General features: G+C 37.1%; 1 protein-coding gene across 3 annotated transcripts in view; it reads right to left on the bottom strand.

Annotated features, from left to right (window-relative positions):
* Positions 1 to 909: 909 nt before the first annotated feature.
* Positions 910 to 14,144, bottom strand: part of RAB6A (RAB6A, member RAS oncogene family) — a 92,027-nt gene continuing 78,792 nt past the window's right edge. For 2 of the 3 annotated variants that reach the window (XM_025266438.2, XM_006073325.4), the window contains exons 7-8: positions 4,189 to 4,255; positions 910 to 3,186 (exon numbers count right to left, since the gene is read on the bottom strand). In XM_025266438.2, the coding sequence (XP_025122223.1) occupies positions 3,122 to 3,186; positions 4,189 to 4,255 (132 nt within the window). In that variant the 3' untranslated portion in view covers positions 910 to 3,121. Of the gene's footprint in view, positions 3,187 to 4,188; positions 4,256 to 11,767; positions 11,834 to 14,144 lie in introns of those variants that run through there. The other variant, XM_044929384.1, reaches the window with a different exon arrangement.

Genomic DNA, 14,144 nt, shown 5'->3' with positions numbered 1-14,144 from the left:
CAGCTTTCTAGGAACCACAAGACCACATGTAACTGTTTCCATTCAGTTTAATCCCACCAAACCAAACCTTTAAATCCAGTCTAGGAAGAAGCAACTTTGCAGGAGGCAGTCTCCCTAGATTACAGACCACTAACTGATGTTTTCAAAGGACAGAGTGAGTGAAAGGCCTAAGGTAGATAAGTTATTTGCCACCTAGTTTCATTCTCACTACTCAAGGATTTTTTTTTTTTTTTTTTTTTTTTTGCCATGCCGCACAGCTCGCAGGATTCTCAGTTTCCTGATCAGGGATTAACCTGGGCCATAGCAGGGAAAGCCCAGAATCTTAACCACTAGATCACCAGGGAACTCCCTTTCACAGATTCTGTTCTGCCCTGACTTCACCCCTGTGGATATCTGCACCTGTAATGTACATTGTGGCCTCCATTTCTATAGTAATAGGGCTAGTTGTGGTTTGCCCTAAGGCAGGGATCAGCCCTTTTTTCTGTAAAAGACAATAAATATTTTTGGCTTTGGAGGCCATAAAGTCGGTTACAACTTCTCAACCCAGTTTTTGTAAGTGAGTATGGCTGAGGTCTAACAAAATTTAATTTAAAAACAGGTTGCAGGCTAGATTTGGTGGAAGGGTAGTTTGTCACTCCTGTCTCAAGGCAAAGGTGGAGTTAAGAGTGAGCTGACATAAGCGGTACTTAAACTGCTCTCCTTAAGACATCTTACCATTGCCTCCACCGGTGACCCTATCTTTCAAGTTGCAGCCGCTTTCCCTCACCCTCAACAGTTGAAAAGAGTCTTCTGATTCCCCTGAGGTTTCTCAGTTTTGTTGTTCCTTATTTGGATTCCATGTTCCCTTTACAGTCCTCGGGAGGAAGTAAGTAGCACATGTTTGGCAGGAATGGGCAACCAAGTCAATAATTGTTTTCTTTTGTGTTTATTTATACATTTTTTTGGCAGCAAAACTTTATTAAACAGAAAATCTGCACTATGAACACACTTCACTGCTTCTGTTGAAGAACCCCAAGCCAAATAAAAAGACCAATATTAAAAGCAGCGTAACTGGTTACTGCCTTAAAGATACATCAAATGCTACAGTGTAGGAAGACAATCATCTCCATATCAGAAATCACAACTTCTTCCAAATAAAGAATATGACCGACCCATCTGCCATATTGAATTGATATTTATTTCAGGACATGCCATGTCAAAATAAAACAAAAGAGTCAATCCTTGCCTTTAACAATAATATTGTATTATAAAAGCACTTTACAATTCCATCCCATCTTTGAGTACAAGTTACTGGGGTATGTGGGCTAATGATTATCTGAAAGCATTTCTCTATTCAGACCCATAATCCAAGTGCTCTCTGAATATTATAAGGTGATATAGTAAGTGGGAAGTGGAGGAGGAAGAGGAAAGAGAGGGGAATAAGGTTCTCCCAGTTAAGGGCTTTGTTGCAATGAGGGGATGAGGAAGTATGAAGATATTTTTGCTGTCTTTTCATCCTTATACTGTGTTAAGTAATGTTTACAACATAAATTCAGCAGGCTTTTCCTGAGCTGTAACTCAGAAATTTACTTCCTGCAAACAATGTATTTACAAATGTGTTTATTAACTTACACAGCAATCTCACAATAACTAGTAAAGATTAAAATGGTGCACTCCTAGTATATTTCTTTGCAGTGTTTTAAGGGAAATACATATTGCCATTGTGATGAAGCTCTAAAGACTGAATAAAACATCTAAAAATTCAAAGTAGTTAAAAAAGGCAAAGAAATAAATATCAAAAGAAAAAAGATTAATTGTAGCTTAAATATAAAACCAACTCACTAATTAACCAAACTATACAGATCTAATAAAAAGCAAAACCAGGTTGAGAGAACCAACATAAAAAAAAAATGCTGAAAAATAAGGCATAAATCTGCATAATGTTAAGTTTTATTTTCATTCTCTCTTTTCCCTCTTCTATGTATGCTTGTTCAGATCTGCCTCTAAGGGCTTATGAGAAAACTTTCCATCTTCAATTTGATCTCAAATGTCCTGGGCAAAGTATTTGCTATTCTGCTGAAGAGTCTATAGTTGGTAAGCTTTAGATATCATTGTTTCCACTTGTTACAGTAGTTTTGATCAAGATGCCAAATTTAAATTCTTGCACTGGTTCTTCTTAAAGGAATTTGATTTCTACAGTGACTTGCCTGCATAGCATTTTTTTAAAAAGAAAGAAAGGAAGAAATAAAGAAACTCAAGAGTAATCTATTGCTTAAAAAAGTCTTCTTTTTCAATCTGAACTCTATTTTGACAATTTTAAAATCTTGGGAGAATTAGCTCTTAGAAGAATTAAATATTTAAAACTTGTTCTGAAGCGCTTTTACTTTTCTCTCCTAACATGTGAAAGGATCATTTGTTTTGGTCAGAAATATATTTTATGTTCATTTACTTATAAGTACTTAGTATGGTCATTAGGACTCATTCTGAAGACACATCAGAAACCCTTTCCTTATTCCAGCACTGCCTTCCATGATAGCTGAGTTTTGACCTCAATTAAGGTCTAAGTAATTTATATCAGTGCTCAAGAATAATTTTGGATATCTTGGCTCAAGACCTAGAGCAAGTGGTATCGCTAAAATACAAGGTAATTCCAGTGGGCTTGGTCTGACTTTGCCTCCTCTTGTTAGTTTTGAGGGAGGGTGGGGAGGAATAAGAGATGGGGTAAAGGAGAAGTTGAGTACAGCAGGGAGAGATCAAGTAAGTCGGCATAGGCAAGTACTCCTATGAATAACTGTTCTGTAACCAAGCCACATACTATTGAGAGTTCCATCATTTTGAAGTACATTCTCGTAACATTAAAAATGAAAAACAATGTTAAGAAAATGTATCTAATTTTTAAAGTTATCACTGGAATATGCTGGAATCATTTGGCTTTTCGTAAAATATAAATAATGAAGACACTGACTTTTTTGTGCTTGTGAAGCTAATAGATCATCTCCACGATACAGGCAGCAATGATGAATTGCAATACGTTATTACTGAAGGGAAAAGGTTCAAGCCAATATTCACACTGCAGTCAATGAAAGAGTAAGGGGGCCAAAGCAGTGAGCTTCTGGAGGCAAGTTGAAGATGCCATGGGGGATTAGCAGGAACAGCCTCCTTCGCTGACTGGCTGCTCCTGAGGCTTTTCCAGTTTTATGTCAATCACTGAAACAAAAGTTAAGGAACCATAAACAGAGAAGTACAAATCCAATTCTCCTGGACACCAACGATTCTCCCATTCCTATCTGGCTTCAGAGCCTACTCATCCATTATTTCCTATATAGCTAGCCCACCACATGAGGTACTCATATGAAATAAATGTGCTTTTATCTCCTATATGCCGCAAGTTTCCGAACAAGGTTAATTCCTATTCATCAGAATCTAGCCTAAGGTAATTATTCTACAGGAATAAGAAACCATACAAAGATGATGTTCCTTGAGGAATTATCTGTAACAAAAATCTGAAAATAGCCTACGAGAGTTCCAACAATAGGGATAGAATTTAACAAACAACTGGGCTTCAACTCGATAGAACACATCATACTACTAATAAAGGCTTAGAAAACACATAACATTAAGAAGTGGGACGAGCTGACTATAAAGTGCTATGAATTCCATGGCTTTTAATAAAAATGTCTGCATATAGAAAAACACTAGAAGATAAAATATGTGACAAATAAGGAAAATATAAAAACTTTTAAATAATAATTTACATGTGCTTTGTTCTATCCCCATTTCTGAAAGCAGAGGCCGTGATAAAGCTTCAGACTGAGTTATCTCCTGCCTATTCCAAGTAGAAAGCTCAAATGTTAGAAAACACAGGGGAAGAAAGTAAGATATATACTGTGGTGAAAAAGCCCAGAGTCAAGAAGAGTCAAAATTAAGCAGCAGCAGGGTGGGATGCTAAGAGTTTCATGCTCATTAAAAACCAAGCAGGCAAAACAAACACAAACCCTGTCACTGATTAACTGTAGTGAGCAGCAGGCTCTAAAGAGTGCACTTGGATAACCAGATTGCATTTACTATAGAAAAACTCAGAGCTTTTTTGCTCCCAAACCATCAATTCTTAGCTCTAAAAGGCAATGGCATAATATTCCTAAGTCAACCAAGTTGGGTTTTAAAGGCCTATGTTAACAACAAAATTTTCTTATGAAACAAAAAGGATACTGTCTTCTCTGCTTCTGTCCTGTGTGCTTTCCATTCCAGGTAGAGCTGCTGCAACACGTCGGAAGAGCTATGGGGAAAAAAAAGACATGATAATTGGGAGGGGAAATTTAGCAAACGACATCAAGTAAAGACCACTGGATGGCTGAGTTAAAGGATATGGCTTCTGGGTTATTCCTTAGACCTTAGCACAATTAAAACATATTAAAATGTCTATTTATTCTATAAACGAATGCTATATGAAAACTAATATGCCAAACACAAAGAGGAATAAAGATATGATCCTTGCTTTCCAACAAGTGAGATTAGACATGAACAAACAGCTAAGAACTAAGTAGTAAAAATATAATTTGAGTCATATAAACAAAGTACTATAGGAATTCAGATTAAGGACAGAATATTAATTTAGTTAAACTGTATAGTGGCATTCCTATCTTATTTATAATGAGTTAGGTTCTAAAGTTAGTGTACAGAACTATGGAATGAGGTTTGTGACCTTATACAGGAGACAGGGATCAAGACCATTCCCATAGAAAAGAAATGCAGAAAAGCAAAATGGCTGTCTGGGGAGGCCATACAAACAGCTGTGAAAAGAAGAGAAGTGAAAAGCAAAGGAGAAAAGGAAAGATATAAACATCTGAATGCAGAGTTCCAAAGAATAGCAAGAAGAGGTAAGAAAGCCTTCTTCAGCAATCAATGCAAAGAAATAGAGGAAAACAACAGAATGGGAAAGACTAGGGATCTCTTCAAGAAAATCAGAGATACCAAAGGAACATTTCATGCAAAGATGAGCTCGATAAAGGACAGAAATGGTATGGACCTAACAGAAGCAGAAGATATTAAGAAGAGATGGCAAGAATACACAGAAGAACTGTACAAAAAAGATCTTCACGACCCAGATAATCATGATGGTGTAATCACTGACCTAGAGCCAGACATCCTGGAATGTGAAGTCAAGTGGGCCTTAGAAAGCATCACTACGAACAAAGCTAGTGGAGGTGATGGAATTCCAGTTGAGCTATTCCAAATCCTGAAAGATGATGCTGTGAAAGTGCTGCACTCAATATGCCAGCAAATTTGGAAAACTCAGCAGTGGCCACAGGACTGGAAAAGGTCAGTTTGCATTCCAATCCCAAAGAAAGGCAATGCCAAAGAATGCGCAAACTACCGCACAATTGCACTCATCTCACACACTAGTAAAGTAATGCTCAAAATTTTCCAAGCAAGGCTTCAGCAATATGTGAACCTTGAACTTCCTGATGTTCAAGCTGGTTTTAGAAAAGGCAGAGGAACCAGAGATCAAATTGCCAACATCCGCTGGATCATCGAAAAAGCAAGAGAGTTCCAGAAAAACATCTATTTCTGCTTTATTGACTATGCCAAAGCCTTTGACTGTGTAGATCACAATAAACTGTGGAAAATTCTGAAAGAGATGGGAATACCAGACCACCTCATCTGCCTCTTGAGAAATTTGTATGCAGGTCAGGAAGCAACAGTTAGAACTGGACATGAAACAACAGACGGGTTCCAAATAGGAAAAGGAGTTCGTCAAGGCTGTATATTGTCACCCTGTTTATTTAACTTCTATGCAGAGTACATCATGAGAAACGCTAGACTGGAAGAAACACAAACTGGAATCAAGATTGCCGGGAGAAATATCAATAACCTCAGATATGCAGATGACACCACCGTTATGGCAGAAAGTGAAGAGGAACTCAAAAGCCTCTTGAAAGTCAAAGTGGAGAGTGAAAAAGTTGGCTTAAAGCTCAACATTCAGAAAACGAAGATCATGGCATCCGGTCCCATCACTTCATGGGAAATAGATGGGGAAACAGTGGAAACAGTGTCAGACTTTATTTTTCTGGGCTCCAAAATCACTACAGATGGTGACTGCAGCCATGAAATTAAAAGACGCTTACTCCTTGGAAGGAAAGTTATGACCAACCTAGATAGCATATTCAAAAGCAGAGACATAACTTTGCCAACAAAGGTTTGTCTAGTCAAGGCTATGGTTTTTCCAGTAGTCATGTATGGATGTGAGAGTTGGACTGTGAAGAAGGCTGAGCGCCGAAGAGTTGATGCTTTTGAACTGTGGTGTTGGAGAAGACTCTTGAGAGTCCCTTGGACTGCAAGGAGATCCAACCAGTCCCTTCTGAAGGAGATCAGCCCTGGGATTTCTTTGGAAGGAATGATGCTAAAGCTGAAACTCCAGTACTCTGGCCACCTCATGCGAAGAGTTGACTCATTGGAAAAGATTCTGATGCTGGGAGGGATTGGGGGCAGCAGGAGAAGGGGATGACAGAGGATGAGATGGCTGGATGGCATCACTGACTTGATGGACGTAAGTCTGAGTGAACTCTGGGAGTTGGTGATGGACAGGGAGGCCTGGCATGCTGCGATTCATGGGGTCGCGAAGAGTCGGACACGACTGAGCGACTGATGTGATCTGATGAGAAGGTCAGTCTAGTCGGAAATCACTATCTTAGAAAGCACCACACCACACTCAAGTTGGGTGAGATGTTCACTTTGAGAGGCATGTGGGAACAGAAACTGACTGAAGGAACAAAAGACTTACACCTTTTACTTTGTGCCCAGACCTATCTATCCACTTACTGGGTAGAATGGCAGGTGAAACTGCCACATTATTTCCATCATTTCTCTTTTTTGTTAGGCATTCAGTGCAAAATTCCTATAAAATGCACATATGATGTAATTATCTTGTACTAAATAAATAAGTACTTGCTTAACTTGAGGCACTGTCTAAAGCTCTCCAGAGACACAGAAATGAACAACATGTGGTTTTTAGATGTAAGGAGCTCAAAATTTGGCAAAGGATATAGACTCAAACCATTCCTTGTGATACAATGTTATGAGTGCTATAAATTAAGGAAGTAGAAAATGACAGGTGAACACAGCTGTAAGAAGGCCCTGTTCAAGCAGATGAGAAAAATTCTTAGGCAATGACATTTGAGTTGGGATTTAAAGATTTCACTCAGTTGAAAACCATACCATGGAAAGCACTTTAAGAGTTTAAAAGCACTTTAAAAGCATGGAAAGAGTTTAAGTGTTCAATAAATGTTGCTGTATTAAAATGAGAAGTTAACAGAAAGAAGGCCAGAGATGAAAGAATGGAACTATAAATAATCTGTTTAGGGAAAGAAGTATAGAAAAGGAGCAAATCTTTATCTGTAGGCAATAGCTTGATGGGGTAGGATTAAGGAAGATATGAATAAAAGTATAACTGTCTTGGTTCTATAACATTTAATAGCATTTTAAAGATGTGCCAAAGTTAGGCATTAGCCTCAATATTCAACCAAAATCAGTTATTAGACTTAAAACTGCAGAATGCTTACCTTAACATCATTTCTGCTACTCAAGAAATTGTGCATGACCAAAGATCATGCATAATTGTATAAATTACTATCAATCAAATCAACGCAACATTAATTGTATAGTGAAGTGAAAGTGAAAGTCACTCAGTCGTGTCCGACTCTGCAACCCCGTGGACTGTCCATGGAATTCTCTAGGCCAGAATACTGGAGTGGGTAGCCTTTCTCTTCTCCAGGGGATCTTCCCAACCCAGGGATCAAACCCAGGTCTCCTGCATTGCAGGCGGACTTTTTACCAGCTGAGCCACAAGGGAAGCCTAAGAATATTGGAGTGGGTAGCCTCTCCCTTCTCCAGAGGATCTTCCCAACCCAGGAATCGAACTGGGGTCTCCTGCATTGCAGGCAGATTCTTTACCAACTGAGCTATCAGGAAAGCCCATTCATTATTAATTAATTATATAATTAATTAAGCCAGTAGTTAACTATGTAAGGTGGGTCCATATGGATTAATATATGAATACTCAGTTTCAAATAAAGATCAGCATTCTCTAGATCTAGATACAAGAATAAATATTGCAACAATTAATGTCTGTGAAAGCTGTTATATGTTATGAACAAAAATAACAAAATTTACAAAAGCAAATGAACAGAGAAATACACTGATATAGTACTTTAGATAAATGTAGGAAAAGTATTATGCCCTTTCAAAACTAGCAAGTGTTTATAATTAATGCATGCAAAGTTGGACAATAATTCTTATCTTTTTGAAGTTTTTACATATTAGTATTAGATAAAACATTAAAAGCAGAACGCCAACTTTGTCAGCTCAAAATTTTATGCATCAGGAAAGTCTGACACCCATTAAAAATCACTTTTCATCCAGAGGTGAAGAATATAGAGTATGAAGGAAAACATTTTATAGACAATAAGAAAGACTGAAAAAAAAAAAAAAAAAAAAAAGTGTTCCCCTGCCAAAATCAACGGAAAATGATCATCTATTTAGGGCTGCAAACCAGTATACTGTATAGTGATTACTGGAATGATCTAGCAGCTGACAACATGGCACTAAATCTTGTATCCCAGAAATTCATTCTATAATGATGATACTCAGTTTTGGCTGCAATGATTTTCAAGAATGGATAGGTAGTCCAGACTAGCTGGAACACACAATATGTAAAAGAATTAGAATGAAGCTATATATATTGAAGGGCAGACTAAGAAAGACCTGCAAAGAATGTGGACTTCATCCTAGCAAAGGAAGGTGCTAAAAAAAAAGCATGCATTAAGACTTCTTTCTATAATTCCAGCATCTTACTATAACTATAAAGTCATATAAATCACATATTGAAAATAAAAGATACTAAGGTAGATGGCTAAAAACTAAAAGGTGAAGTTTTTACATTCTGGGTAGGTCACTTGACAGGCCATCTTTCTGTTCCTCAATTTTCTTATCTGTAAAATGGACTTAAGATAATAGTACACATAACCAACTAGATTACTATGAAAATTAAGTGAAATCATCATGTAAACTGCTTAAAGATGATCTGTTATATAGTAAGTCTTTCATATACAGTAGCTCTATTTCTATTAGAATAGAATATCATTCACAACCATCCATGGACTACGGAAACAGAATGTTTTTCCAAATGTTATGAAATTCTGCAAGAATTCGAGGACTACAGCAAAACACCAACAGATACAAAATTCTGCTTTAGGAAACAATATAAAACTGACAGGAAAAGTGTGGGGGCTGGGAGAAACCATCTGAAAATATTTAAGTGGAACTGAAATGTCCTTACTTAGGGAAATCTAGAAATTACCCCCAAGATCTCATAGCTTGGTTGAACATGAAATGTTTATTTAATTAACTGCCTACCTGTTTATAATCTACATAATCTTTTTGGCTCCAAAGGATATTTTATTACGTTCTAGCTTAGAAATTGAATTTTTTTTTTATGGTGGAGGCACAGAGGTCTGTTTACCTTCCATGAAAATGGAATGAAGTTTACAAGTTTTGAGACTTAAAAAAAAAATTAAAATAAGTTCTAATTAGTGAAAAGCAGATAACTAATGAGGTCTTTCAAGGAGGATATTGTTAGAATTACAGTCAACTACCTATTCTCATAATACACCATACCACAGTGTTTAATGTGTTTACAGTCTTTAATGTGTTTATAGAAAGACACAGAATTTGAGCCAAGAAACTCTGGTACTAACTACCCCATTATTACAAGTTTTGTGACCTCAAGGATATGAATTCCTCTAATCCTTAGATTCCTTCTAATAAAAAGGGGGACGTAGTTGTGCAGTTCAAAGGTCATAATGATGCTGCTTTTCCTTGGAACATCCTCCCCTACTCTCAGCCCAATCAGTCTAGTTGACAGATCCTTGAGGATCCATTTCCTGATAATTCCTGAGAAAAACGTTCCTAACCCACTACCAGAATTCTTCAATCCCACCATCTTGCAATCAATTAAATACTTCTATATATGCTGATCGGAGAAGGCAATGGCACCTCACTCCAGTACTTTTGCCTAGAAAATCCCATAGACGGAGGAGCCTGGTAGGCTGCAGTCCATGGGGTCGCTAAGAGTCGGACACGACTGAGCAACTTCACTTTCACTTTTCACTTTCATGCATTGGAGAAAGAAATGGCAACCCACTCCAGTGTTCTTGCCTGGAGAATCCCAGGGACGGGAAGCCTGGTGGGCTGCCGTCTATGGGGTCGCACAGAGTCGGACACGACTGAAGCGACTTAGCAGCAGCAGCAGCATATATTCCGATAGCACCCTGTATTTCTTCTTTCAGAACTTTTAATACACTGATTGCAATGGCCTATTTACCTGTCTATCCCTCTAGACTTTAACCACTGGAGGACAAGGCTCATATTTCATTTCTGCTATCCTAGTACATGACATGCAATAGATTTTTTTTTTAAATGTTAACTCAAAGAATGGTTAATACATGTGAAAACACATTAGAAAACATAGAGTACAGTACAAATGGTTGTTAGTGCCTTTAACCACTGACTTTTTTGAGTTCACTTGCATCTGAATTCTCAGCTAATTCTTTAGGCATGACTATCCATAATACTATTTAGCACATGACCACAGATCTGATAAAGCCTCTTTTTTCAATCAAGTGAAATAAAAATTAGCAATACTTATGCCCATCAAATTCTCCCAACTCCCAAAAAAGGCAACAACAAAAAAATTAATGTATTCAGTTTCTTGTAGAAAAAGGAAATATAAAAGGAATATGCAGAGTGACAGTGAAGGAAAACACTGATAAACTTCAACTTGATGAAAAACAAACACCTGTAAGTATCTCCAATCAAATATGAAAAAGAATTTTTTTTTAAAAGTTAGGATTGGACTAACACAAGAAAATGTAATGGGAGAAAATGACAAGAGGAACCAGAATAACAACTGGTAGATCAGAGAAATATGGGCTTCCCCATTGGCTCAATGGTAAAGAAGCCTCCTACCATGAAGGAGACATGGGTTTGATCCCTAGGTCGGGATGATCTCATGGAGGAGGAAATGGCAACCCACTCTAGTATTCTTGCCTAGAAAATCCCATGGACAGAGGAACCTGGTGGGTTACAGTCCATAGGGTCGCAAAGAGTTGGACATGACTGAGTGAGCACACACGCACACAGATAAATATACACTTAAAAAAGGCAACAACCCTCCATTATCTATAAAATTAAATATATTACACACAGAAGGGTAAATAGGTTAACATGATCCCATAGGTTCTTCCCACTGTTTTATTTAACTTTGAGAGTAATTAGAACTAAATACTTCAGGAAAGCTTTATTGAAAGGTTATGTGTGAAGTCCTTTGCTCTAGAGCAGTAGTTCTCAACACCTATAGTGCATCTGAATTACCCAGGAAACTTAAAAACAAACAAAACACCAGAAGCTTGGGTTCCATCCCCAAAGACAGAGTAAGCTAGTCTGGGGTGGGGCTGGATATTCAGTGTTTCATTCAAAAATCTCCAGATGATTCGAATGTACTGCGAAAGTTAAAGGCCAATGCTATAAAAATAACCTGTAAGGACTGTGAAGTAATCAAATCAAGTAAGGCAAGAAAGAAGCTAATACTGAGTGTTTAACTTCACATATTTTCTCATTTTTATCCTTGCAGTAATTTGTAAGGAAGGTATTAATATCCCCATTTTACAGAAATCTAAGGCTAAAGAGAGTATCTGCCATTCACCAAATGAATAGCAGAGCCAAGATTCTGAAGTTCATATTTTTCCTATTATCTTATGTTGCCTAGTATAAATAGAAGTTGTTTCTTCTGTGGGAAGAGCTGTGTTAAGAAATAGCTAACAATCGATTCTGGGTATAGGAATTTGCTTTGTGAAACACTGATTATATACAAATTACAGACATAAAAATTTAATCCATTTTCTGTAACTTAAAACTTTTGCCTATAGCTTTAATCAATGTATTTGAAAAATTCAGTTCTCCTCCAAAATACTTCAGTTAAAAGGGTCAATTAAAAAGGTCAAGCATCACTAACTTATACTAAAGACATCCGAAAATGGGCTAAGAAAATGCTTTACAAAAAAACAAGTTCAACCCTTACATAAATATATGTAAGAGACAAGAAGGAGAAAATTCCGGAGGTTTAAGCTGTTTTAAATTATTAAAGGAAAATCTATTTCTTAAATGCCAACAATATGCTAACAGAGGCTTCTGCTAAATTAGAAATGACAGTTGACTAAATATGGGGTCGGTACTGTTGGTAATATTTTTAAAAAATCCTCTCACTTGTATTTACTGAGTATCCACTTTCTTTCTTTCTTTAAGTTTTTTTTCTTTCTTTTTTTTTTTTGGCTGCACCATGTGGCATGTTGGGCCTTAGTTCCTCGACCAGAGATCGAACCCACACCCCCTGCATTAGAAGCATGGCGTCTTAACCACTGCACCACCAGGTAAGTTCCAAGAATCCACTTTCTACAGACATTTTGGGGCATCCTTGCCAGGACGCTTATTAGGACATTTTCTTTTCCTGGAAAAATGGTATCAATTCCACTTGGACCTCCAGGTGTATGGTATTTTACTTGTAATTTCTAGGGGGAAATAGACATTTTAAATTGCAGTGACAGCTACAGGAATTAGCTTTGGGGATGATGACAAGCTGAGTATTGGCTCTCCACAGAAACTTTATTTATTTTTTTTCCACAGAAACTTTAAAGTTGAATACTTTGGGCTATAATTTAAGATATTTCATTTAAAGGGGTAAATTGGAGATCTCAAAGTAAAATCACTGTTGCTACCAGTTCTTACCTTTATTATAAAAGTAACTAAGTATTTTATAAGCAAGAAGAAATTCCATTCCACAAGCCATCCTAATCAGCTCCGTTAACATACAAAAATTTTTCCATTATGAATATAATCTTTGTAAGAGCACAGAGTGTATTATACATCGCTATAATTTGTACACGAGTGCTCAGTATTTGTTAACTTTGATTTTTTTTTTGCTAGATTTCTATTTTAATTTTAGTAGCCAAGCATTTCTTAAACAAAGTATTACCTGGGTTTTTGGTTGTTTTTTTTTTCAATAACTCTGAATAATCTTTTTGCTTCTACCCTTACCTTTCTACAGTCTACTTTTACAGAGTAGCCAGTGACTTCTTTTAAATCCTAAACCACAGCATGTCAAATCTCTGATTAAAACTTTCCAACAGCTTCCTATACTACTCAGATTTTTCAGCCAGCCAGGCTCCTCCATCCATGGAGATTCACCAGGCAAGAATACTGAAATGGGTTGCCATTTCCTCCTCCAGGGGATCTTCCACACCCAGGGACTGAATCTGTGTCTCCTGCACTGGCAGGTGGATTTTTTTTTTAACCACTGAGCCACCTAGGAATCCCATATTACTCAGAATAAAAGCCTAAATCCTTGTTACAGCCTGCACGGACATGGACCTCTGTCCCCTAGTACTATCCCTCTGTAAGTTTATTTCCTATCACTTGCCTCCTCCTTCACTTCACTCTAACTGAAGCAGCCTTACTATTCCTTAAACATGTCAACGACCTTTGAACTTCTCATTGCACTTAATGCTTAGAATGTTCTTCCCCAAATACATAAACAACATACTCCCTTAATTCCTTTAGATATCTGTTCAAATATCCTTATCAGAAAGGCTTTTCTTGATTATCTTTCATAAAACATCAATATCCTAACACTTTAACTACTACTCTTTATTTCCCTGACCTTACTTTTACTTTTTTCCACGGCACTTATAGCCTCATGAAGTACTGTATTCTCATTTATTGCCTAACTTTTCATACTAGAATGCAAACTTCATAATGGTATGGAATTATGATATTTTGCTAACTATTGTATCTCCAGTGCCTGTAACACAACAGAACTAAGCATGTAGGAGGGGATCAATAAATATCTGCTGAGTGAATTAATAAGAACATGGTCAATATAATAATTTCTCATTTAACCAGTTCATATCCACTTGTATATGGATTCCTGACCATTCAATGATATTAAAGTCCTACTGTGTTAGGGATATAAAGCACAAAAGGATAAATTAGGGGTAAGGTTAAATATGAAAGAAGCAGAATGGTGTAGGGTTAAGAGCACAGATAATAGACCTGGG

The sequence above is a fragment of the Bubalus bubalis genome, chromosome 16 (assembly GCF_019923935.1).
Source record: "Bubalus bubalis isolate 160015118507 breed Murrah chromosome 16, NDDB_SH_1, whole genome shotgun sequence".
Classification (NCBI taxonomy): domain Eukaryota; kingdom Metazoa; phylum Chordata; class Mammalia; order Artiodactyla; family Bovidae; genus Bubalus; species Bubalus bubalis.
Note: the sequence above shows the minus strand (reverse complement) of the source record. Positions and strands in the feature narration are given on the sequence as shown.